Genomic DNA, 25812 nt, shown 5'->3' with positions numbered 1-25812 from the left:
TCTCATTGCAGTGGCTTCTCTTGTTGCGGAGCACGGGCTCTAGGTGCGTGGGCTTCAGTAGCTGTGGCACACGGGCTCAGTAGTTGTGGCTCGCAGGCTCTAGAGCACAGGCTCAGTAGCTGTGGTGCATGGGCTTAGTTGCTCCACGGCATGTGGGATCTTCCCGGACCAGGGCTCGAACCCGTGACCCCTGCATTGGTAGGAGGATTCTTAACCACTGCACCACCAGGGAAGCCCTCTAATCAGCTTTTTTGAAGTATAATTCATATACAATAAGATTAATCCATTTTAAGTGTACACTTTGATGAGTTGTACATGCTGTAACTCAACTCGTGTAACCAATACTATAGTTTCATGTACTATAACGAAAGACTAAAATTTCATGTGAATGGAATCATACAGCACATATTCTTTTGTATCTTAACGTAATGCTTTTGAGATTGATCCAGGTAGAAAATATTTTAGACTTTGTGAACTACACATTTCTGTCACATATACCCCCCCCACCCCACCATCCTTTAAAAATATGAAAACCATTCTGAGCTCACAGCTGAAAAAAAAGCAGGATGAGGTGGGACTTGGCCAACTGGGCAGAGTTTGCTAACTCCCGTGACTCTGATGTATGGTTATTTCACAATTTGTTTATCCATTGACCATTGGTGGCTGTTTGGGTTGTTTCCAGTTTGGGGCTATTATGAATAATGCTTCTATGACATTCGTGTACAAGAAGTCTTTGTATGCATAGATATTTCCTTTCTTTTAGGTAAATACTTGAGAGTGGAATGCCTTAGTCACATGTTAGGTGTATGTTTAACTTTGTAAGATATTGTAAACCTATTTTCCAAAATGGTTGTGGCATTTCTTTTTTTTTTAACTTTTTTTCTATATTATTCTTTTAAAAAAAATTATTTTTATTTTTTGGCTGTGCCACGAGGCATGTGGGATCCCAGTTCCCCAACCAGGGATCGAACCCTCACCCCCTGCAGTGGAAGCGCAGAGTCTTAACCACTGGACTACCAGGGAAGTCTCCTGGTTGTGCCATTCTACATTCCTGTCAGCAATGTGTGAGAATTTCAGTAGCTCCACGTCCTTGTCAACATTTGTTATTCTCAGTTTTTAAGTTTAACCAGTCTATCTAATGTGTAGGTAATAGAATCTCACTGTACTTTTAATTTGTGTTTCTCTAATGACTAGTGATGTCAAGCATATTTTCATGTGTTTATTGGTCATTCATGTACTTTTGTGAAGTGTCACTTTTAAAAATCACCTTGTTTGTCTTTTCATTATTACGTTGTGAAAGGTCTTTATATATTCTGGTTACAGGTCCTTTATCAGATATATGTTTTATAGATGTTTTCTCCCAGCCTATGGAGATGTTTTCTTGACAGTGCCTTTTGAAAAGCAAAAGCTTAAAATTTTGATGATGTCCATTTTATCATTTTTTTTTCCTTTTATGGTTCATGCTTTTTTTGGTTGTTTTTGTTTTGTTTTGTTTTTAAAAGATTTTTTGATGTGGACCATTTTTTTAAGGTCTTTATTGAATTTGTTACAATATTGCTTCTGTTTTATGTTTTGGTTTTTTGGCTGGAGGGCATGTGGGATCTTAGCTCCCAACCAGGGATCGAACCTGCACCTCCTGCATTGGAAGGCGAAGTCTTAGCCACTGGACTGCCAGAGAAGTCCCTGGTTCATGCTTTTTGTATCTTAGGATGTGTTTGCCTACCCCAGGGTTGCAAAGATTTTCTTCTGTGTTTTCTGTTTTCTTAGTTTTTTCTTTTTTGTTTAGGTGTATGGTCTATTTTGAGTTAAATTTTATGTATGGTGTAAGGAAAGGGTCAAGGTTCATTTTTTACCCCCTACAGATATCCAGTTGTCCCAGCACAATTGTTGTGAAGATTATCCTTTTCTCATAGAACTGCCTTGGCTTCTTTGTCAAAAATCAGTTGACCACACAAGCATGGGTCCATTTCTGGACTCTTCTGAATTCTTACAGTTTAATTAGAGCTCATATTTTTTAGTCTGTGAGTGAGGATATAGATATGCCTCTCAGTGTCCTTCCTGCCTACAGATGACACTGCTGATAGCATTGCAGCCCATGAGAAGTGGAAAAGATCGTCTTTCACAGGACGTTCATGTGAAGACAGGCCTTCGGTTTTCAAATGTGACTTCTGTTGAGCTGCTGTGGTGCCTTTGCCTTCCAGGCTGCCCAGGTGCTTCTGTTCAGAGCAGAGCTGCTCTGGTACTAGTTGCTGTGCTCTGGGTCGGTTTGTCTTTCTGGCCGCTGCCAGCCATCCACAGCTCAGCCTGTGGTACCTTTCAGCTGGGCACCAGTCTCCCTGTGCATTTAGCCTGGCAGTCCTTTCCTGTAACAAGCAGTGATCTGGCAGACTGGCTTTATTCCAGTACCTCACTGTGGATGAGCCTGTCTTATCATTCAGTTTTCAGCGTGCCTTGCGAACAAAGCTAATGGGATGATTTGAGAAGCTACTGCTGTGTGGAGTCACGGCTCCAGCCTTGAAGAGCCTGGAGGGGAACGCAGCTAGGCTTGCCCAGTGCCTGCCACTGCCCTGCCCTGTGCTCAGGCTGCCAGCCTCCCCTAGGACTTGATAGCATCTCCCTGTTGTCAGGATCCAGATTGTCTCAGCAGGATGATTTCATGACAGCTTTCAGCTCTCTTTTGTTGACGACTCTTTACTGGATTGTGGGATTTCCTTGGTGTCCGAGAGTCCCTGAGTCGGTGGTTTCATGCTGTGTTGTGTGCGCGATTCCTGCTCCACATGTGTGTCCTTATTTGGTGATGTCTGTTCTCGCCTGCTAGGTGAGACTCTCTTGGTAGGTTGAGATACAAATAAAGGAACTGAGTAATGTTGGTTTAGTTGGTGTTCAGTGAAGGGTTAGGGAGCCCTAGGGTTCAGCTTTCCTGCCCCTGAGGCGGCTGCCATATACCATGGATTCACCGGAAGCCCTAACCTTTTGGGAAGGCAGGCCCTGTGGACACTGTCAGAGGTCAGGCTAGTTGATGGAGTCCTTCACCGGAAGCCCTAACCTTTTGGGAAGGCAGGCCCTGTGGACACTGTCAGAGGTCAGGCTAGTTGATGGAGTCCTTGAGAGGGCAAGGAAGGCGTTGAGTTCCAAGGAACCTGACGTTCTTCTCCCTACAGTAGTCTGACCTCTGACCTCGTTGCAGCCTCAGACGTGAAGGCAGTCCCAGAAATGCGCAGCTCTGCAGGATGAGAAATGCTGCCACAGTCGACTGCCTGTTCATCCTCAGGAGAGGCCAGCCATGCGGTGCTGGTAAAGTGCTGGGCCTTTCGACGAGTTGGCAGGTCAAGCCCGTTGGGCGAGTGCTGGAGACAATTGGAATCTGAATGACAGTAAAAAATATCATTGTCCCTGGGTTCTTCTTTTTTTGTTTTTCATTTTTTTGGGGATTTCAGTAAATTTTTATTTAAGTGGCCAGAAGTATAGAGAGTGGTACTTCAGTAGAGTTCTACCATTTAAAGGTCCTTTGATGATAAATGTGTAACAGTGGAAAGTGTGCTAGTTTGGGATTCAGAAGACCCAGGTTCTAATTTGGCATGAACTACCTGTTACCTTACAGGCATGTACATAATATCTCAGAGTCTTCGTTCCGCATCTGTCCATTGAGAGATTTGGGCTAGAAACTCTTTTAAGACCCTTGATAAATCTGATGAAACTTGAGTTGTCTTTCTTTTCTACCTCATCGAGATAGGCAAGTGACAAGATGTAGAGAGATTATTCCGGGCACTGAATTGCCACAATTATTAGCAACACAAGAGAAGTCAAAAAAGCTGTCCTGTGAGTGAGATTACTGATTCTCTTCATGCAGTGATGCCGACAGGTAGGCCTGGGTAAATGGTGTGAGTTCACAAACTTGTTTATTCACCTTGTTGTTCCTAAGCCTGTGGAAAAATGTAGGCAGGCACCTAAGGCAACGCATTCTGTATGTCACAATTTCAAGGCAGCCTTTTTTACTTAAACCCTTCTCTGTGTATTCTAAGTCATTTTCCTCTGCCCGTACACCTCCCAAACTTCACTCAAGTTCTTCCTTTTCTCTTGTTGTCCTAAGAATGTCAAAATTATTGAGTCTTTTCATTTTTACTATGCTGGTGTCTCTGAGAAACTCGCTGACAGACACCTGTTATGACTGATGTATTAATGTTCACTGTCCCTGGGTTCTTTAAATCTAGGAAAAGCTCTGCCGCCTTCAGTCAAATGGTCTGTGCTTGATGAGAAGAGAAAACTGTCTTTGGGACCATCTGGTGGTGGTGTGGAACCAGGCCTCTTGCCAGCTTGGCCCCCAGTCTGCCTTGTCTGCAGGTGGGCGTCTTTGTCAGGCTAGAGGCTCTGAAGCTTTGGAAAAGCTCATTCATTCCACTTCCCTTACTTTTGAGCTGGAGCAGAAGAGCGACTGGCCCTATTTTCTGCCCTTGACTGTATTTTCTGGACATTCAGGAGCATAGTGACAAGAGGCTGTAGCTCCGAGGTGCCCTGGGTTCCCTCATTGGGGGTCTGCACTGGGCTTAGAAAAAATTGGCCCCAGGGTGGGCAGCGGGGAGGGCTCCAGGTGGTCGTGGCTGGGGTCTGAGCTAGTTTGAGGTCATGCCGAGTGCTTTCTCAGTTGCCCTGGTCTGTACCCCTTGAAAGGCGTGCCATGGATAAGGGTTATCTCCGTCTTAGTTTTTCTCTTTTTTCATTTTGCCACAAGACAGGATTGTATCACACATCTCCAAAATGAGTAAAATGGCATTTCAGCTTCTTGTCTTTATAGACTCTCTGAACTTTAGGAAAGATCATTCTGGTCCCTTTTCATTAATAATGAAAACCAGGGGGCAATAAAACGTTCTTAACGTGAGCACGGCAGAAACAAGGAGCAGTGCAGGGGTGAAGGTGCGGCTGGCAGGGAGCCACAGGTGTCTCTTGGTGCTTGAGGAGGTCAGGCTCCGGAGAGGGGGGAGCAGTGGTAGGAGGGGTCCTGGTTCTTGGACCCCTGACCTGCCAGCATCTGCTCAGCCTCGGCTCTGTTACCCGGAACGAGAGGCTGCACTTCTCAAGGCATGCACTGTGTGTTTGCAGGAAAGAAGAAGGATGCAGCAAACTTTGGGTTCTGGTCCAGTTTTCAGCCCAGTTGCAACTGTTTTCCTGTAAGATATTTAGTGGGTATTTGAGAAGTCACTGGTGAGTAGAACTTTCTGGACATGTGCCCATTTTGAATACTTTCTCTGGGGATTTTTGCAGCACAGATGGACGTTCTGGGTGTGGATTGAAGCCCCACGGAACAGCGTGGGGCTTCAATCCACAGCGACTCTTTAGAAAAGTGGCAAGGTTACTCTGTCTTTGCTTTTTCCTCCTAAAAATGAACTTGCACCAGATGTTGGAATCAAGGCAGTCAGAGCAGAGCAGGCTGAGCCAAGAGAGGTGCCTGCTTGGGACCTGGAGCCTCCTGGCTTCTCAGGGTCACAGTGAAAGGTCTACCTCAGCGGTCTCAGGGTTTTCCATTTCACGATCAGCGGTCGCTTCTCTATGTCGCTCCGCATCGGATGGGGGTGTTCACTGCAGGTCAAAGAGCAGAGCTCCCTTCTGGAGACAGTGTGTAGACGTGAACCCTGAGTGTCACTGTGCAACCCTGGAGAGGAGTGGGGAGTCTTGGCTCGCCGTGACCCAAACCCCAGAACCCGTTAAAGAATAGATCGATAGGTTTGCATAAACGTGAAAACACTCTGTGCCACAAAAAGCAGACCATAAGCAGAGTCAAAAGAAAAATATACTAGGGAGAATTTTTACAACTCCTTTCACAGACAGAGGGTGAATTTCCCTGTTGTATAAGAAGTTTCCATGAATTGAGGGAGGAAATTTAATAAAGAAATTGAGTAGAAAAGTAGGGAACATATAGTATACCAAAAAGGAGGTGCAGATGAAAAGATTGCTCAGTCCTCACTTGTAATAAGGTAAATGCAAATTAAAGCTAGAGGGAGGTACTATTGCTTTGCTCTAGTACTGGCAGAAATCTGTGCGTGTGCTTAACCCATTATGTTGGGGTGGCTGTGAGGAAACATGTGGGAATGAACTGGTTCAGCCCCCGTGGAGGACAGTTTGGCAGGCTATCTCAGACTGCTCTGGCCCAGCCTCCTAGGAGTTCACGTTTACAGATGGACTTGTACATGTACATGAGATGCCATATGTACACGCTCACTGATGGCAGCGTTGTGTGAAATAGGAAAAGACTGGAAATCATCTAAATGTCCATCATTAGGGAATTGGTTTAATGGAATATTATGCAGCTTTAGCAAAAAAGAAGAATGAGAAATGGGGGGAAAGAGAAGGAAAATAATGCCCATGTGTGTTGCCTCATACTTGCATAAAAATTCTCTGCAGGGTAAAGAAGAAACTTTTAACACAGTGGTTCTTGGTGGTGGAGGAAGCCTCTTTGCAGTAGACTGACGTGTGCTGCGTGATGTTTAGACCATGTGCGTGTATTACCTATTCAAAAACTGTAAGCTCAACAAGGGAGTTGATCACAGTCTGTGCAGGAGACCCGGGCTGGGCCACATTGGGAAACTCACGTGGAATCCACAGGCGGGGCAGGGTCGGGTGGCCAGGGAGAGACACTCTTCCAGGCTCTCCCATCACCGTTGTCTCTGCCTCCTGAGAGCCCCCTTCAGCAGCTCAGGGAGGAGGGAGCGTCCGCCTCGCCCCCTTGGAGGTCTTTGCCACTTGGATCCCCGATCAGACTGCATGCCAGCAGCCCCTCCTCCCCATGTGCTCACGTCCTGCCGAGGACTTTAAGAACCGCCCCTCTCCTGCTCTCCTTTGGTCATGAAGCGCCAGGACGTGGCCAGTACCTGCAGGCCCAGGGGAGGGGGACGGCTGGAGCCACAGGTGTCCGTCTCAGAGGAGATGAGGCGCCCGGCCGCGTGTGGAGTGTGGTGGCTCTTCCTCCCTCACCTTCTCTCTTAGATCCACTTCCAGATACCAGGTCCTTGTCGCAGCAGCGTGCCTCGGGTGGGTGCCTTCTGGGTCACTGTCCTGGCACCTAGTCTGAGTCCACAGACTGGTGGTGTCCTGCACCACTGATGGTTCTGGAAACAGTGACCCACGCACCACCACCACCCCCCGCCGCCCTCTGCCCAGTGGCCGGTCCCTTGAGAGGAGGCAGCTGGGTGGCCTGAACGCGGCTGCTCCAGGTAGACGTTCCAGAAGGAGCTCGTGCTTTCCCGTGTGCCTGACAGAATCGCTGGGCATCACATCAGATTATGGGCATGAAAGCACTTGTAAACAGTTCATGGGGAAGGTTATGAAGTAGAAAATTCTCCTCTCCTCCTCTGGAACTAGAAGTTCATTCAGGGCTTGGAGGGGACTCTGTGTTCCAAAGGGCCTGACCCTACATGAAGACCGGCTGCCTGTGTCCGGATCCCCTGAGACGGTCCGTCCTGGACTCAGTCCCTTTCGCCTTTGGAGGCCCCTTGCGGTAGCCTCTCCCTGCTTTCTTGCCTCTGCGGCCTCGCACCTGTAGCTGCCCTCCGTGCTCCCTGATGTTGTTCTCCCAGAACACAGAGCCGTGACCATGTCACTCCCTGGTTCAGAGCCTTCAGTGACCCCGCTGCTTGTGAAACGATGGCCAGGTTCCTTGTATGCGCTCACCGCCAGGCCAGCCTTTCCCACCTTCCCCCCACCCCGCTCCCCCCACCACTCCCCTCTCTGCTCTTGCTGTCTCTTGGCCAGCAGTAGCCCCCTCACCCTGGGTGAAGCCCAGGGGCTCCCCCGTCTGCTTGAGCACAGGTCAGCCTCAGCCTTTGCACTTCCTTGTACCCTGCCTGGAGCGTCGTGCCCGGGACCGCACAGGTCTCGGCATCCTCCTCCACCGAGGCCCTGCCATCCACACTCTCTCCTGGTCCCGTTCGGTGTTCTCAATCGCTATCTGGAGCCGCCTCGTTCGGTCGTTGGTAGGCTGCCTCCTCTCCACCAGGCTCCATGTGAGAGCAGAACAGAACAGGGCAGGGGTCTCGCCACCACTGTAACCCGTGCCTACGGCACTGTCGTCCACCCTGTCAGGGCTTCATCAAGTTGAATAAACAGGTGATGCAGCCTTTGCCCTGCTCTGAGGTGCCTCCAGGCTCATGTAGGAGGGTGTGTGGGCATGTATTCGTGCACACCTAGGTGTGCTCATGGCAGCCTCACTGGATCCTTTATTCCTCGAAGTGGGGCCCGTGCCCTAGGTCTTCAGAACGCCTCTGCCGCCCGCCTCCCACCCCGGGCCTCAGCCCGCCTAGACACCAGCCCATGGCAGCTGCGCAGTCCAGGGGCCTGGGAGGAGGAGGGAGGTGCAGCCCAGCCGCATCCTGATGCTCACCCCCATCCGAGCACGAGACACACCCCCCGACTGAGATGAGGGGCCTGAATCCACGAGCTTTCCTGCCTCAGGGGGGACGCCAGTGCCTCTTCTCCTGACGTGCCTTTTCCCCCGACCTTAGGCCCTGCGGGTTCCCGGTGGAGAGATTACAGCGCCTTGGCCATCATCATGGCAGGGATAGCGTTTGGCTTTCACCAGCTCTACAAGGTAAGCTGCCCCTCCCTGCACCCCCTGGGCGCTGCCCTGAGCCCAGGGGCAGCAGTGGGCCTGCCTGCAGAGGCCGAGCGCCCTGATGATCTCGCTCGCTGAGGGGCGTCCAGGTCAAGTCCTGGTCCTGTTCCCACCCGGGTGGGTGCGCTTGGCAGGTTCAGACCCGCCTCATCTGCTAGACTCGGCATCTCCCCTCCAAGTCCCTGTGCAGCAGGGACCCCGTCGATCAATGAGCCACATCAGGTACTTATAACAGTGCCTGGCACTTAGCAGGCCAGACCTTTTTGAGAGACAGAATGACATGTGGTTAAGGGCATGAACGCTGGAGCCCAGCTGCCTGTGTTGCATCCTGGCTCTACCACTTGGCAGCTGTGTGACCGCAGGCTCAGCGGTTCTGTGTGTAACATGGGAACAATAGTATCTACCTTACGAGGCTGTTGTGATGCTGAAAGGAGTCACTGCTCCCCTGGGAAGTGCTCTGAGCCCAGAACACAGGAAGCGCTCTGCACGCTCTTGAGAATCTCAGTACGAACGTATCTACAGGATCTACCTTTTCCCCCTATGTATTGTGTTGGCATCCATGTAGACCTAGGGTTTTTCATGGACTACGTAGTCAACCCTCAGGATCCCAGAGTTCATTGCTTACAACGGAGCTGCAGGCAGGAAGTAACATTTACTTCCTTGATACCAGATACTAATCAGACACTAATTACCAGCTACTAACTTTGATTTGAAGCAAGTTGAGTCTTTTTTAGAAGATGCAGAGCCAGGGTAGGTCCCCAGAGACAAAAGGTAAAAGAGTGGCTGGAGGACTTACTCTCTGCTGGTCCTTTCCTTCTGAGGCCACCTGCGACTCCATCTCTGATTTGGAGATGTTTTAAAAAGAATCTGAATGACTATCCAGACTCACGTTGTAACTGTTTTTTTTTTTTTTTTTTTTGGTCACGCCACACAACTTGCTAGATCCTAGTTCCCCGGGATCAAACCTGTGCCCACTACAGTGGAAGCACGGAGTCCTAACCGCTAGACCGCCAGGGAAGTCCCCCCATGTTTAATTTTAGCACATGAAACATGTTTCAGCATTGTACTATGGGATTCTTAATTTTTCACTTAAGTGCAAACGCTAATGACAGAGTTGTAGCAGAATATAATCTTTTCAGTGTAACATTTATTCTTGAAGTTGGGAATCTCCACATTAGAAATCCAGAAACAAGATGTTCTGGGTCCTGGGACTTCTCCCTCTGATGCCATTGTGTCCTGAAAGTCTATTTCCAACCACTGACTGCATACAGTCACCAGGAAGAAGAATATGCTAAGACAGGATTCTCACATCAATGTCCCAGCTCTACTAAGCGGTACCTGATAGTCACATGGCTGCCCTTGGACGGCCTATGATCTGGTGGAGACAGAAAGCATAGCTCCCCTTGGAGCAAAGCAGAGATATCATCAGTTGTTTCCACGAAGCTCTGATCTTTAGTCTCTGCTTTAAAAAAGAAGAGACATTGGGGCTTCCCTGGTGGTGCAGTGGTTGAGAGTCCGCCTGCCGATGCAGGGGACACGGGTTCGTGCCCCGGTCCGGGAAGATCCCACATGCCGCGGAGCGGCTGGGTCCGTGAGCCACGACCGCTGAGCCTGCGCGTCTGGAGCCTGTGCTCCGCAATGGGAGAGGCCACAACAGTGAGAGGCCCACGTACCGCAAAAAAAAAAAAAAAAAAAAAAAAGAAGAAGAGACATTGGAAGATTAGTCACGATGGTGACAAGAGAATTTAAAAAACATCTGCTAAATTAAAAAACAAAAAGGAGAGGTAAGCTGTTATCTTGTTTTATAAATATGTAAAGATTTAGGCTGGGGTAGTGTATGTGTTCCTTTCCTCAGCATTTTTGATCTTAGAAATGGAATTTTTAGTCCATTACACGTGTAAGAATTTCTTGACTTTTATACTTTGGAAATTTTCAACCTGGAACGTAAGGCTCCATTTTATGAGTTTCGGCTCGGCTGTGGGTAATAACTCACACGATGGTTGAAAAGCACTTTGCAAAATAGAAAATGCTTCTATATGTATGCTAAATAGTGATCTTCACTTAGGAGCTGCTCTTGAAATGAGTTCTCTGACAGGCCCCTTGTGAGAGACCTCCTTTCCCTTCCCCAGTACAGAAGCCTTAATGGAGAAGTTGCCATCTTTTCCTGTCTAGGGCCCGAATGGAGTAAGAACCAAAGTCTCTTTTGGTCACACCTGCCAGTTACTACACCTGCCAAGCTTGCACTCTGCCACCCCTGGTACCACCCCAGTAAAGTTGGTGACTGGTCTCACGCTCCTAAGATGGGGGGCTCCACGTCCAGAGCTTTTGGAGTTTGGAGCCCATGTTCTTTTGTCCAGCTCTCCCAGCGGGCACCTTGCCGCCCACCTCTAACCCTTCACACTTCCAAGCAGGCAGTTACCAGCTGCGCCCTGTCTGCCTTCTTCCTGAATGTTTCGAGATTCTCAGAACATTCAAGATTGCCCTGCAGCATCAGCTTCCTTTTTCCCCCACGGTCAGTGTCTCCTGATTCTTGCTCCTTGCTCCCCCTTCTGCCCCGTGTCTCAGTTCTGGGAGAGTCTGGCTGCATTTAATTCTTATCTGAAGGAAGCTTGTTCTGAGGATTCAAGGCTTTTCGAAGAAGAATGGGTGTGACCTCCTTAGGTAGCCTCGGAATACCCATATTATTATCCCCTCCTAGTGAAAGAGCCAAAGGTCCCACAAATCTATTGTGGATTTTGATCTTGCTTCTTGAATAATTTTTTTGTTTATTTTTACTTGTTTGTTTCCGAATGGAGAATTCATTCACGTGGTTCAAAATGTTAAAGGTTCAGAAAAGTGTACAGCAAACTTCCCTCCCACTCCCCCCTGGAAGCCACCAGTGGTATCACTTTCTTGGATAACCTTTTGCATTTTTATGATATACAACTTTTAAAGTAGAATTCTTAGTATTTTTGGACACAAGTATTGTATATAGCAACATTTAAAAATCTAAAAGAACCAAAAAGTGCTCCATCATAGTGGGTCAAATTGATTTTTTGTGTCCCTGTTCCCTGGTTCTGGTCCTGATTCAGACAGAGTTTTTTTTTTTTTTTTTTTTTTTTTTATGTGGTGGTAATCACAGCCTCATAATTTTCGGATGTCTTGTTCATTTACGGTGTTGGCATAGGGTTTCCGAAACCCAGGGTTGATGGAGAGAAAGTTGGTCGGCAGAATTTGAGAGACTGTTGAAGAGTATCCCAAGTACGTACCCATTCCTCATGTGCACCCTGCTTCTCGCAGAAATACCTGCTCCCCCTCATCATGGGCGGCCGGGAGGACAGGAAGCAACTGGAGAGGATGGAGGCGAGTCTCTCAGAGCTGAGTGGCAGCGTGGCACAGACAGGTAAAGATTAATGACTCCACCAAGTCACCCCTCAAAGCCTTCTCCGAGCAGCCCCTTCTTTGCCCCCTCCCCTCTCCCCTCCGTCTCCACTTTATGTGGTGACTTCATTTATCTGCTCTGAGAATCTGTTCACATTTGCAAATGAAGCCGCCGTCATTTCGGTTTAATTTGAAATTGCTTGTTTACTGTCGGCGCGGCCTCAATTAATTATGTTTTTACGGAAAGGCTCCCAACCTCAGAATATTAATAAGGGGAATAAAATGACAGCCTTTCTAAGGGCTGTAAAGTTCATTTTTAATTTCTGCTTCTATGAGGTTTTCAGGGGGGTTTTCAGCAGTTTTCCCCCTTCCCTCTAAGAATCCAACACAGGGTCAAGAGAGGCTGTAATTACTGCGGCTCCAGGGACCCCGGCCACCTCCTCTGTCATCGACTCCACGGGGCTCACGTTCATTACCCGGTGCCCCAGTGATGGCCCAGATTAGCTGGGACCTGTCGCGCCAGAGGTGGTTTTCTCCTTTATAAACTTGTTTACTAGATGGAGCCTCTGAATCTAAAAACTCTGGCAAACTAGAGAGCCACCTGTCCCAGGCAGGAGTCTGTCCCTCGGGGGCATGTTTGTGAAGCCCTCGGAAACCCTCTGGAGCACGTGCCCTGCTGGCATGTCTCCTTGGAGGCTGACGGTGGGCCGGGAGCTCCAGCAGCCTCTGGGTTGGGTGGGGAGGATAGGAAGGAGCAGTAAGGAAATGGGATTTGCAGTTTGTAACCGCTCCGGGATGCTGTGGACTGAGATGTCTCTCTCCCAGGATTGGAGACTTGCCATGAGTTCTGTAGTGGCGTGGGGAGGCCCGGGAGATGGGGGATGCAGGCAGGATGGAAGTTGCAAGAGCCAAGCGAATCATAAACAGATATAATTAGAGGGGAGAGGTTTTGGACGGATATACTGTTGACCACGGACAACTGCACAATAGAAAGATAAAGTAGAAATACTAGAGGTTAGATACAGTGCAGGTAGATGCCCCAGAGTGCAGATGAATTATGTGGATTGCACGGGCCGGGGGCGGGGGGCGGGGGGAATGTCTGCAGATAAACTAGATGCAGCAGCTTATAGGTGTGTGGACAGAAGGAAGGATCTGTATCATTTAACAGAGATGCAACTGCTCTTTCCTCCCAGTGACTCAGTTACAGATGACTTTAGCCTCTGTCCAGGAGCTGCTGATTCAGCAGCAGCAGAAAGTCCAGGAGCTCGCCCACGAGCTGGCCACAGCCAAGGTACTTGTCCCTGACCCTCTGGTCCCTCTAGGTCCGGGTCTGCCCTGCAAGGCTCTTCACTCCCATCCTTTGTGCCCAGTTCACTGCATCCGCTGGGGTCTGATGTTGTCTCTTCTGACACCGGTGACCCTGCCCTTGTAGAGACAGGAGGCGGTCACCGTGCTGGTGGTGTGGCATTCAGTGACGGAGGCTGTCCTTTCTGTCTCCGTGTCACCTCCCAACAGGAGGGAGGAAAAGCAGCTCTGTGCCTGTGGCCCTCCCGTGGCAGCACATGCCCCAGATCTGGTGGTGGCCGGTGTCGACACAGGATGGTCTCCACCACAAGTTAGGTCAGAGGTCCTGGCGTTGCCAAGAGCGATTGCAGGGAACAGGGTGGGAGGAGTGTACCCAGACCCTGGGCTGAAATGCTGCCGTGGGTGGGTTCTCCAAACCCAGGCCTCGGGATCCGGTAACCCCCAGAGGAGTGTAGACCCACCTGGGGTCGACTGAGGCGGCTTCCTTGCCTCACTTGGCACATCTGGAGCTATCTTGGCAACATCAGACCCTAGGATCAGACCACTGGGGTTCAGGCTCTCCTGTGCCCCGTGCTACCTGTGTGACTGCAGACAAGCGACTTGCTGTTCCCTCGTCTGTAAGAAGGAGCTGTACCGCACCTCCCTCGTTGCCTGTCCCCACTGAGGACAGAGCCTGGCTCCCGTCAGCCCCAGGATGGCAGGCTTTGGGTCTGGGTTCTGTGCGTGTGTGACAGGGTGTTCCCGACACAGACTGGGCCCGGGAGACAGTGGTCCAGTGGCTCCAGGGCGTCCACTGCCCTCCCCACTCCATCCAAGGCCTCCCGGGTTGCTTTCTGGCTGCTTCCACGCAGCCGTGCTGTAAAGGATCTTGCTCCGAGCAGCTCTCCCAGAGGAAGCCCCACCCCAGTGCGCGACTCCGTGTGAGCCGGCGCTCTTGTGAAGGGGGTCCCCGAGAATCCTCTCATGGGGTACCCCACCCACGGAGGCCAGTGGCCACCGCCAGCCACCGTGCACGCTCCCCGCGGGCAGGCGGGCGGGCGGCCCATAAAGCAGCTGAGGAGGCAGTCACGGCCTGTGACCACCTCTCCTCCATTGTCTTTTGGAGCGGCAGCCTGCCAGTGGCCAGAAGCCTTTCCAGAAATTGGAAAGCTGTTTTCAGACCTTAAGCATTAAGATTAAGACCACATGTTGCATTTTAGGAGGGGAGGGGGGCCCGGGGTAGCGTTTGGTGGTTGAGCGCCGCCTCTGAGGGTGTCTCGTGCTTGTTTTTCTGATGCCCCCGCGCCTGCCCCCAGCCCCTTTCATTCTCTGCTGTGCTGAAGCCGTGCTCACTGGTGTCTAAACCCATCTGTGTGAAGGCTTCGGTTACCCCATAAACCAAAGACTCAGAGCTGTGTTTTCTCAGCTGTAATGTAAGTTTTTATATCTGGCTTCCAAACCCCTACTGCAGCACTGTAAAAAATTAAAAAGAAGAGCATTCAGTAATTAAAAAACCTACATAAAACTGAAGGCTGGGAGTTTTCTACAACTGTTTTTTAGAGACTGGCTAAAAAGCCCCAGATGTCAGATTTTATTTCTAAATCCTGGCATCTGGCACCATATGCGTTTGGAAATTTGAGTCCTTTGTAGGCCAGTGAGTGGAAATTGCTCCCTTGTTAATGGGCTGCTATAGCTTTCAAGGTCTCAGAGAGGCCAGAGCAGTGGCTCCTGGGTCTGCGCTGTCTGGTGGTCTGGAGTGGGGACCCCAAGGGGATGTGTGTGAGGGCGGCCGAGCGCCTGTGTGCGCTCGTTCCGAGGCTGCCCGGGGTTTCTTTCCTGAGGCCTGCAGCCCCCGCGGGGGGCGCTTCCCGCTGTGGAGCCGGGCTGGGGCTGCCGGCCGAGGCAGGACCCACAGCACCCCTCACCCCACCTTAGAGCCCCGCAGGCTGATGGGAATGTGCAGGGCCCCTCCGCGCTGCCAGCCTGGGGCTCCCCACACTCTCCTGAACTCAGGGCCCGGGTGTTCTGTGGCAGGCAGCGGGGGCCTTGTACCCGTAAGCAGAGGCCCGCGCACCCGAGGCCATCACACCTGGGACTGGCCCGTAAACGCTTCGCAGGCAGCTTGGCCGAGGCAGCTGCCCTTTGGGGGACCTCCTCTCCATCTATCCCAGCAAGATTGCCAAAGAAAGGTGTGGTCGTTTGAAGTTTATATAGAAAACAGTGTCAGCGGGGAAGGTGTGCGGGGGAAGGGTGACGTTTGTCTGAGGTTCCTGTGGCTGCTTCCCCTGTGGGCCCTGCTCCGGGACATCTTCGTTCTCCCTGCTGAACCTTCAGGGTCGTCCTGAAGAGCAGCTGCAGATGGGCGGCCTGGCCTTCGACTCCTGGTTGTGCAGATAGTGGGGCCCAGTGCATGGCCTGACGTTACAGCTGCGTGGGGAAGGGTATCCTGGGCGAAGCCTGCCTTCTGGGCATGATTGAGAGTAGAGCTGGGGGATGGGCCAGGCAGGTGCTCAGGTGTCTCCCTTGACCCTTCAAGGTGGCTCCAGGTACCAGGCTCCTGGTACCTGTGGTTGAGGTGGCTGCCTGTCCCAGCCCCAGAGTTTCCGTGTGTGTGTGTGTGTGTGTGTGTGTGTGTGTGTGTGTGTGTGTGTGTGTGTGTGTGTGTGTGTGTGTGTGTGTGTGTGTGTGTGTGTGACCTCTCTGCAGGGAGAGGGACTTAGGTGGAGGGAGTAGTTGTTGTAGAGATGGAATTTATTTATCTTAATAGTTTTGTTTTAATGGAATGTTTCAAATACATCTGGAAATGGGGGAGCTGCACAGCAAGCCCACATGTTCTGGCTACACAGCTGCAGCCGCTGCCTCGGGCCGTCCTGCCATACCCCTACCCGCAGGTGATTTTGAAGCACATCCCAGACAGCATATCATTTCATACTTCAGACACTTCAGTGTGTATCTATAAAAGATAAGGGCTCTTTTGTTGTTGATGTTTTATTTTACATAACCAGGCTGCCACTATCACACCTGAATGCATGTCATGATTCCCTAATATAGTCAGCTATCCAGATAGACTTGTGGGAGTGTTTGTTCTAAGGGAGTCGTCACTTAAACAGAGATCCAGGCAGGCAGACCCCTGAATGGGCTGCAGCAGAACCGTACCGAGGGAGGTTCCTGGCTGGCATGCAGGACACGGAATCCCCCCGGGGTCCTCCTTGCCACCCCAGCAGTCTGAGCTTCAAGGGGTGGGAGGAGGTGCTGCTCTGATCTTCTGTCTCCTGTGTGACTTTCAGGCCACCACTTCCACCAACTGGATCCTGGAGTCCCAGAACATCAATGAACTCAAGTCGGAAATTAACTCCTTGAAAGGGCTTCTTTTAAATCGGTAGGAGCTGAAAAGGCACGGGCTTCTGTTCTGCTCTCTGACTTCGACTTGGGGGAGGGAGCTCTTGGGGCCCATCCAGCCGCCAGCCATTGGGGGCAAGGGAGGGGCACGTCTCCTTGGGGGCCCCCTGTGCGTCCCACCCCAGATTGAGCTGCATGATTCAGGCATTGAGTTTGGGAATCTCTTGCACTGCCACCTTCCCTCCCCGGTTGGCCCCTCCCTCTCCACTCTAGGGGTGACAGCCTGTAGTGCCCACGAGTTTTGAGATACAGTCACTTGGTCCTGTCAAGACCCAGTCAAGGGCAGCTGGAGCCAGAAGCAGGGCCTTGAGCAGAGGAGAGAATCCCTACCCTCCAGATAGGGCCATCTCCTCCCCGTCCTCAGCCCCGGCTGGACCTCCCAGTGACAGCTTGGTCCCAGAGAAGGTCCCCCCCAGAGGGCCAGGCCAGGGGTCTCTGTTCCTGCTCAGTTTGAAGAGCCTATGATTCAAGGCAGAGGCAGACGCAGTGCCCGCCTCCCCACTCCCCAGCTCTTGTGGTCTCACTCTGCTGTCCCTCCGCAGGGACAGCACCAACACAGCCCTGATAGGAGGGTGACCAGCTTGTCCAGGCTTGCCCGGGCCCGTCTTTTTTTAAAACTGAAAGTCCTGTGTCCTGGGCCGCCCCTCCTGCAGGGCGCCCTGGGGGTTAGTGGGGGCTGAGCGAGGCGGGGGCCTTCACTCCAGGTCAGTGCTAGGGGCTGGCAGCGTCTCGTGGTCCCAACCAGAGGACCCAGTTCTCCAAGCCACCCACTTCCAGGCTGTCTGTGGGGAAAAGAGCGTGGCCTTAAGAGAGGCACGGCTGAGCTCGGGGCACCAGAGGGCTGTCTGCTGGGGACACAGTGAACGCCGAGGCCCCGACTATGTGCTCCGCGTAGCAGGGTCTGAGGTGGAAGGGCTGTCCTGGGCCAGAGCTGGTGGTCTGGTGGGCAGCCCAGGAGGCGGCAGGCCTTTGTCCTCCCAGCTCAGGCAGGGGTGATCCCGCCTGTCCTCGAGCTTGATTTCCAAGCCCTTGCCAAGCGGACCTGACTTCCCAGGTCTGGGCTGGGCTGGCTGCTGGCCCAGGACCCAGGGCAGGGATGCAGGAGTGGGAGGGAGAACTGGCTCTTCTGTCAAGTGTTGAGCTCGGAGGTTTTCTAGAAAAGTGCTAGGTCACCAGCATTACCCTTCTGGTTCTGATGTCTCTGACCCCGAGACCAGTGGCCAGGCTCTCCCTGACCCCCTGCCTTTGCCCAGGCCACAGGCAAGTGAGAGTGGAGGCCCAGGGGCCTTGGCTTCCCAGGCTTCTGGCTCCCCACTGTTGCTCGCTGCCCCTCCCAGGGCTGGAGGCTGGGACAGTGCTGTAAGGGCGGGAGGGAACGGGCGCCAGGGGGTGGCAGGGCCCCCAGAGCCAAGTGTCCAGCAGCTGCCAGGGAGAGCGGGCCTGGCCCCAGGCAGAGGGGGCCCCAGGAGGCACCCTGAGTGGACCGGGGGCTCTGCAGGCAGCCCTGGTGCCTCTGGCTTCCGTCTCAGCCGCTCCCACCTCAACGGGCCAAGAGGCCTTATTTCCAGAGGAGGGGGAGGGGGGGAGGGGGGAGTGGGCGGCGGAGCTCCAGCCTGTCCCCTGGCCCTGTCCCCTGCTCAGTGGCGCTGGGGTGGCTGCTCAGCCTCCGTGAGCACTCTGGGTCGGGAGGGTGCGGCTCTTCTGAGGGTGACCCTGCCGTCTTCTCCTTCCTCGGCCAGGAGGCAGTTCCCCCCTTCCCCGTCGGCCCCGAAGATCCCCTCCTGGCAGATCCCGGTCAAGTCCCCGTCACCCTCCAGCCCCGCGGCCGTGAACCACCACAGCAGCAGTGACATCTCGCCCGTCAGCAACGAGTCCACGTCGTCCTCGCCCGTGAAGGAGGGCCACAGCCCTGAGGGCTCCACGGCCACGTACCACCTGCTGGGCCCCCAGGAGGAGGGCGAGGGGGTGGTGGACGTCAAGGGCCAGGTGAGGATGGAGGTGCAGGGCGAGGAGGAGAAGAGGGGGGACGAGGACGACGAGGAGGACGAGGACGTGAGCCGCGTGGACGAGGAGGACCGCCTGGGGGTGCAGAGGGAGGACCGCCGGGGTGGGGACGGGCAGATCAACGAGCAGGTGGAGAAGCTGCGGCGGCCCGAGGGCGCCAGCAACGAAAGCGAACGGGACTAGGTGGCCGGGGTCCTGGTCCAGGTGCAGGACGTGGCCTTGAGCCGGGCGGGGGCAGGGCTTCCGCAGCCTCGCCGGCCTGGGCGGCGTGAGGGCCGAAGCGTGTCCACCCCGCCCACCGCAGACAGACAGGCCTCTGACCTTGTTCTCATGTCGGGCCGAGGGCTCCGAACTCTCTGGGCGCAAGCCCCCCCAGCCCCCTCCCAGGCAGACGTCCCGTCCAGGGGTGTCTGCTGGGTGTCTTAGCCAACCTAACGCCGTGCATGACAAGAGGTAGTTTTATTACCTGACTCCTGACCCTCTGGAGGAGGAGCCGCGGGGCCTGGCGTCTGCCGTCCCTTCCCTCCGCCCCGGCTCCCTCACTGCTTCTCACCAGTGACCAAGGGGGCCGCACTCTCGTGATCCCCAAAGCAATGGCCCTGCGCTTCCCTCTGGGCGGGGCCTCCCAGGCCCCCCAGGCCCCCCAGCCAGTCCCTGCCCAGACGATGCCAACCTTGTGTGCCCGTCGCAGCTGCAGCCTGGTCGTCCGCCACCCACGACATCACGCTGTTCCCGACCGTTCGCTTGCCGCATCGTGGCTCAGCTACTGCCGTGGTGAGATGTGGTCCCACCTCCACTAGGAGCCAGGCACAGGGTCTTCCTGTCTGTCCCCTGCCCCGCCCTGCCCCCCAAACATGTGTTCTTTTGTGTGATCAGGTATAGGTTTCAGAATATAAGATACGACTGTATATAATTGTAATAAATATGAGTTGCCACTATTTAATTCCTGCCTGTGGCTTCCTGTCTGCTCACGGCACCCCGTGCCCAGGGGTGGATCTCGGCCAAGGCTGCGCCAGGTGGGCCCAGGGAGGGGCCGCGGGGGCGGCGCCCGGCAGCCCTGCGGTGGGCCTGATGGGGGCAGCCCCTGCTTCCCTCGGCCAGTCTCTCCCCTAAGGCAGGTGTCACAGCCGCTCACCCACAGCTGGAGGGTCTCATCCTCGGTCCCGAGTGGCTGCCGGAGGGCGACGTTCTGATCCAGGAGGAAGGGACCTCACGCTACTGTATATAGACCTGGTGTGGAGTGTGATGAGCTCACCTTCCTTAAATGGATGCATGTGCTCCCAGGAGAGTGTGTCTCGTTCCCTCGTCCTCCCCCGTCTCGTCTCCCTCTCACCCTCCCTGTCTCCCTTTACCCTTCACACAGCATTTAGCTAAACCCAGAAAAACAGCACGGGACGCTCCTTCCCGGGAGCACTCGGCTCCCTCGAGCCCCCAGTGCTGTGGCCCAGTGTGCGGGGGTCAGAGGGCCTGGTCCTGTCCGGTGCCTCGTGTAGACACGGGCTTTGGAGACAAAGTGCAGGCACCCCGGCCACCGCGGAGGTGGAGCTGCAGCGGGTATGTACCCTCCGGGGAGGCCTCGGCCTCCTGAGCGCAGCGCTGGCCTCCCACCCGCCTGGCCCTGGGGAGGGAGGAAGCTGCTGGCCGAGGGTGAGAGACTTGGCATGGGGGCTGTTTTGTCTCAGAAAACATTTCCCCTCCTGCCCAGGCCCCTTTTTTGGGCTCCCATGGTAAACTCCTTCCTGCCTCTCAGGCAGGGGGCCCTCGCCCTGACACTCTGAGTATCCGGCCCTTCAGCCTGGTTTCCCAGGTTTTGTCTTTGATGCTCATAACCTCACGTGATGTCCCAGCTCATGCTCCCTAGGGACAAGCAGAGACCCCCCCCACACACACACACCCTGCCGTTGAGTCACCTCTGCCTCTTGCCATCCCCGAAGAAGCCAGGTTTCTCCATCCCCAGGGGCTCCCAGCCTGGTCTGGACGAGGGGCCCAGCGCCCGGGAGCCAGGCAGGCAGACGGACCTGGGATGACAGGCAGAGAGAGGGCTGGTGGCTCGGTTGGAAGCACCCCTGGGCCTCGGGGGCCGGAGATGGGGTTTCCCCGCTCTGCCCTCCTCGGGGAATGGAAGCCTGGGTCCCGCGTGGGCCGTCTCAGGGTGTCCCCTTCTACTTGGTGACTGTTTCTCGCGGCCTCTAACTTTGCAGAGGTCCCTCCTGCAGTGGGACCAGACTGGGGCCGGGGCCGGGGGGGAGGGGGGCAGAGGGCAGATAGCCTGGGACGGAGACGCAGCCAGAGCTGCTAGCGCAGGGCAGCGGGCACTCGGGGGACCTTGTGGGGTATGTCTTCCCCAACCTGGGGGGTCGGTTGTCTCGCAGGTCCCCGGACTCACTGCGGGAGAAAACCTGGGCCCGGGGGCCTTTTGCCCTGCGGGTCCTGAGCGCCCGATTTCAGCTTTTGAGGACAGAGAGTCTGGCGCGATTCCAGGGAGGGAAAAACCCCTCCCCAAACGGCGTGAGTGCTGCCTAATAAAGGCAGCTGCTGGACGGAGGGAAAACAGCCCTTTGAAAAAAAAAGCCTTTCATTAGAAAAATAATGCATTTCATCCAAATAAGGTAAAAATATTTGGAATGGGGCAGAAGTGAGCAGCAGGCAGCGCCTGTCAGGCCCTTTCTGGAAGGGGGAAGATTATTAAACTCAATTACAAAGTATTTTTGTAAAGTGTCTTTAAGAAAGAACTCGCCCAGCGCTCAGAGGCTGCAGGACGGCCCTCCGGCCCCCGAGGGCTCCCAGCTGGCCCCGGGAGGTCCGCGGGCTCTGCCTTGGGCAGGGCCCTCCCTCAGGCAGCCCCAGCTGCCCTGCTCTAAGCGACGCCCCGGAGTGCAGCGGGCGAGGCTGCTGCTCTACCTGCACAGCCGGGTCGGCCTCCTTCCGCAGGAGCCGGGTGGTCGGTGTCCTGCGACACCCTGGCGGGGAAGGGCAGCGTTGTGGGTCGGGGGAAAGGGATGCTGAGTTTGTAAATGGTCTCTTTTTTCATACCGTGGGCGCACATATCAGCTGTTTAAAACATCCAGTCGCTACTGAAGGGGCTAGAGGATACAGAATTCCTCTCCCACCTCCACTCGGTTCACAGGTGTGCACACGTCATCTCTCTCAATAAAAACGGGAAGTTCCTCTTCAGTGTTGTGTGACTTGCCTGTCTCACTGAAAGTGAAGCGTGTGTCCTCGGGGGGCTCACCAGGTGGGAGGAGAGGGGTTCTCTAGGAGGCGCCTCTCCTGGCCTCCCCCTGTGCTCAGCCAGGGCAGCGAGGTGCCGGTTCTCGGCCTGGCCCAGGACCTCCCTCTCTTCTGGTGACTGTCCCTTCCTGCCCCAGGCTCAGCTTCTACCCCAGCCTCACCCCGCCTCACCCCGCCCCTGCCCCAGACCCAGACCGGTTCTGCCCGAGGCGGAGGGAGAGCCGGCAGGAGACTGGCTGACAACCTGATTCTCAGGACTTTACTTAATCCTTAGTGTTTCTTCGTCTGTTTGCTTAAAGTTGCTTCTGCCAAGGCACCCAGAGAAGAGGGTCAGTCTCCACACAAAGCAGGCAAGGAGACGCCAGTGAAACCCCAAAGGTCGCCATGGCTCCAGCTCACCTGAGGGTGGACCCAGTCCTGGCTGACCCCTCCCTGCCCGGACACCTCCCTGGCCCCTGCTCCTTCAGGCTGCACAGCTGTTTCCCACCCCGGGGATTGGCCCCCCCCGCCAGGGACAGACACCTCCAGGGTGCCCGCGGTGCTGGTGGGTGACTGCCACGTTCTCCACCGAGAGCTGGCACGTCCTCACCCCCCACCTCCGGCTCCCCAGCCCCGCCCTGGGCTCCAGGCACGCGCTCTAACTCAGAGAGGAGTTTAAATCTCCAGCCGAGTGTCGAGTGTCGAGTGTCGTGTCGGGCGCTTTTCCCTGAATGGTGAACAAACCTTAATAGTTTACTTCCATCAAGCACTTTAAAGCTCACACTGCTCTGGAAGAGGAGATGAGATTTTATTATCACTTCATGAGGACGCCTGCAGCCTTTCCTTGCCCAACAGATCCTGGGAGGATCTTCTTTATAGTGAAGGGGTCACATTTTAAAACACATCTTGGAAACTCAGGTGCCCAGCCCTCCATGTCCCGGCCCAGCAGCTCTGGGAGGATGTTTCCAAGGGCATTAGTTCCAGGGCGCCCTGTAGATCCAGGGTGTGGCAGCCAGGCCTCAGGGAGGCTCTGGGCAGGGCCTTGGGGCCCTTTGATGGGGAAAAAGCCTTGGACTCTCCGAGGTCCCGGTGTCTCCCCCGACTGGCGTGGGTGCAGGGCTCACAGGAAGAGAAGCCGCTGGGTCTGGCCCTGCACTGGCTGTGCACCCCTAGGAGGCGCTTCCTGTCTGCCCCCATGCAGAGGGTGGGGCGGCTCCTCCCGGCGAGGGTGGCACAGGTCTGGCCCTGTTCAATCCCGGCAAGGTCCCCAGGACTCCAGCTGGTCCGAGGGGCCCTGCTTCCTGGAGGCCTTCCTGGGGGCAGCAGCACTTCCACTACCTCTGTGCCCTGGGCCAAGGCCGCCTCTCATGGAGGCGAGCAGATCGACAGGCTGTCTGTGCCCCGGGTGACAGGACATGCGGGCCACGCCCCCCGGAGGGCACTGCCCTGGTGCGGTGGGTCCAGGTGGGTTGTGAATGCCGAGGCCCAACTCCCTTGGGTGACTCAGCTGCTGGTCGCACCCAAGCCGGACCAGGTGTGTGGGAGGTGGGCAGGCGACTGAGCTCAGCGCAAGCCTGTGCGCGGATTCGGGCTCTCTCCAGGAGGTTGCCAAACTCTTGAATTTGCCCCAGTTGGGGTGTAGGAGCATCACACCACCACAGCTAATTAAATTCCGGAGTGAAAACATGTTTTATCGCGATTCCTACCAAGCCCAACAAGCCACAGGGAGCAAGCACGGTGCGGCCTGGGCCCACTCCGCACCCCTGGGGTGGGGCACGCCGCCTCTGCGGGCCCCGCCCTCCTGGGGTCGCAGTGGGCTCCAGGGACACGGTCTCAGTGGGCAGTGCCTGGGACTGAGAGCTACGGGCTGGCCTGCGTGCAGCGTGCTTACATGTCACAGGCCCTCATCTCCCTGAGGCTCGACTGAGGGCTGCCCTGAGACCCAGCGCCCCCTTCCCTGGGCCCCGTCCTGTCCTGAGCCGAGCCTGGAAGCTGGCCCTGCCCTCAGCTAAGCTGGGCCTCTTGTTTACCACGTATGGGTCCGCTGAGGTCCATCTGGCCCCAGAAGGCCTGGGGGCCGCTGGGAAGGGGACAGTCTTGGGGGTCTCCCCGGCCCTGCAGCAGTGCCCAGAGGGAGCCCTGTGTTAGCACCACCCACCCAGCCAGTGGCGGCGGAGGGCTGCGCTCTGGGCCTGGCTCCCTGCCTCCCCTCAGGCCCTGCGGGAGGGCCTGGGAAGCTCCAGTAATGGTTTTAATTTGTTGAACTTGTGTTTTATCCCATAAATTAGTCACTGTTTTATTTAACAGAATCGAGATATCCACAAACAATAGGCGAGTTCCAACTTGAACATTTTAATGAGACAGAAAAAAGTATATATGTTCGCGTCTGTTACAAACGTATTTATGTAAATAGCCTGTGGGCTGCGTGCCAGGAGGAAAGAAGAAAGGCAAGGGCCCTCTGTGCTGGGGGGGCCGGGGTTAGAAAAGAGGCTTTTGTGGTGGAAATGACATTGAGCAGGGCCCCGGGGGAGCAGTGCAGCCCCTGCACCCGCTCGCGCCCCCTGCTGTCCCGGCGGTGACACCTGGGGCGCCGCTGGTGGGACTTCACCTCCCCAGCCCCCCGGTCCCTCCCCAGGAAAAAGGGGTGTGCTCCTTGCAGGGATGTGACATCCAGTGAGATGCTCCGCGAGGCGGTGGAGCATGCAGGGCCCAGCACACACATCTCCTCCCCAGAGCCCTGGGCCACCTGGCCACCTGGAAGGAGGCTAGCTCAGGGCAAGGCTGGCAAGCTGGCACAGATGAGGAGGTTTACTGAGGAGGGCGTCACCATCTAGAAGCGTCAGGGCAGATGTGCGGCCTGCACTCTGGCCGGGGCCTGGCCGTAGTGCTCGAGCCACCCATGCTTCTGAGGGAGCCCCAGCCGTGGTGCCACCGGGCTTGGCAACTCGGGCAGGCCTGGGGCTGGTGGCTACGGACCCAGGAATTGGCCCCCGCTGGCTCTGCCCCTGCGTGCTCCGGGCAGGAGCCGAGCCAGCATCCGGATCGGATCCGGGTACGCGCCGTTCCCAGCCCGGGCAGGTCCCTGCAGGAAGGAGGAAGGAGCCGAGGGAGGAGGCAGAGGGATGACCCTTGCCAAACGCCTGCCCAGTAGCCCTGGCTGCGCCGGGAGAGAGCCGGCCAGGCTGGGGGCCTCTGGAGCCCTTGCCGGAGGCCTGAGGCGTCTGTGCCAGGCGGCTCCTGAGCCTCTGTGGGGTCTTCAGGCGGGGCTGAGGCGGGAGGCCGGGCGGGGCCCAAGCCCCCCACCATCTGTCCAGGAGGACGTGGCCCCCTCCCAGGGGTGAGCCTGGTCTGCCCCCTTCCCTGCCAGGGCTGAAGGGTGACCGACACCCTCCCTGCCTTGGCACATGGAGCCCGGCTGGCCATGGTGGCCCTGCCACCCTGCACAGCTGGGTCCCCGCCAGCCGCTCAGGACTGACTTTAAAAATAAAAGATAACTTGATAGATTTTTTTTCCAGTTTTTATTGAGTGAAAATGTCAAACCTTGCATCAGTCATGCAAAAAAAAAAATCAAATAAATAAAACACATATATTAAATTTCTAATAGCACTAAATTCAAGTGGAAAAATATTCAGTTCTTAATAACCAGGTGCCGAGGAGACCAGATTCAAGTAATCAGAGCACACGCTGTTCAGTTCGGTTTTCACGTTCTGCGTTTTCGTCTCAAAACCTCTCTATATATCTCTATATATCTATATATGTATATACATATAGATATATACACACATATGTGCATACATATTATTTTATATTTATATATATACACATACATAGTTATAAAACATTAAAAAGAGCATTGGTGGATCAAGCATTGTTTTTCCCACAGAAAGAAAATAAAACAAAAATTACACATTAAAATTCAAAATGAGCTAGCAATGGCTTATAGTCCTAGTGTG

The 25812-nt window shown here is 54.6% G+C and overlaps 1 protein-coding gene across 5 annotated transcripts in view; it reads left to right on the top strand.

Moving 5' to 3' along the window:
• PEX14 (peroxisomal biogenesis factor 14) overlaps window positions 1-19592 on the top strand; it is a 137413-nt gene extending 117821 nt beyond the window's left edge. For 4 of the 5 annotated variants that reach the window (XM_060141470.1, XM_060141467.1, XM_060141468.1 and 1 more), the window contains 5 exons: window positions 8493-8578; window positions 11882-11984; window positions 13156-13253; window positions 16534-16625; window positions 18385-19592. In XM_060141470.1, coding sequence (XP_059997453.1) covers window positions 8493-8578; window positions 11882-11984; window positions 13156-13253; window positions 16534-16625; window positions 18385-18832 — 827 coding nt within the window. In that variant the 3' untranslated portion in view covers window positions 18833-19592. The remainder of the gene's footprint in view (window positions 1-8492; window positions 8579-11881; window positions 11985-13155; window positions 13254-16533; window positions 16626-18384) is intronic. The other variant, XM_060141469.1, reaches the window with a different exon arrangement.
• The last annotated feature ends 6220 nt before the right edge of the window (window positions 19593-25812 follow it).

The sequence above is a fragment of the Lagenorhynchus albirostris genome, chromosome 2 (genome assembly GCF_949774975.1).
Source record: "Lagenorhynchus albirostris chromosome 2, mLagAlb1.1, whole genome shotgun sequence".
Taxonomy (NCBI): Eukaryota; Metazoa; Chordata; class Mammalia; order Artiodactyla; family Delphinidae; genus Lagenorhynchus; species Lagenorhynchus albirostris.
The sequence above is the reverse complement of the archived record's forward strand: the minus strand, read 5'-3'. Positions and strand labels throughout refer to the sequence as shown.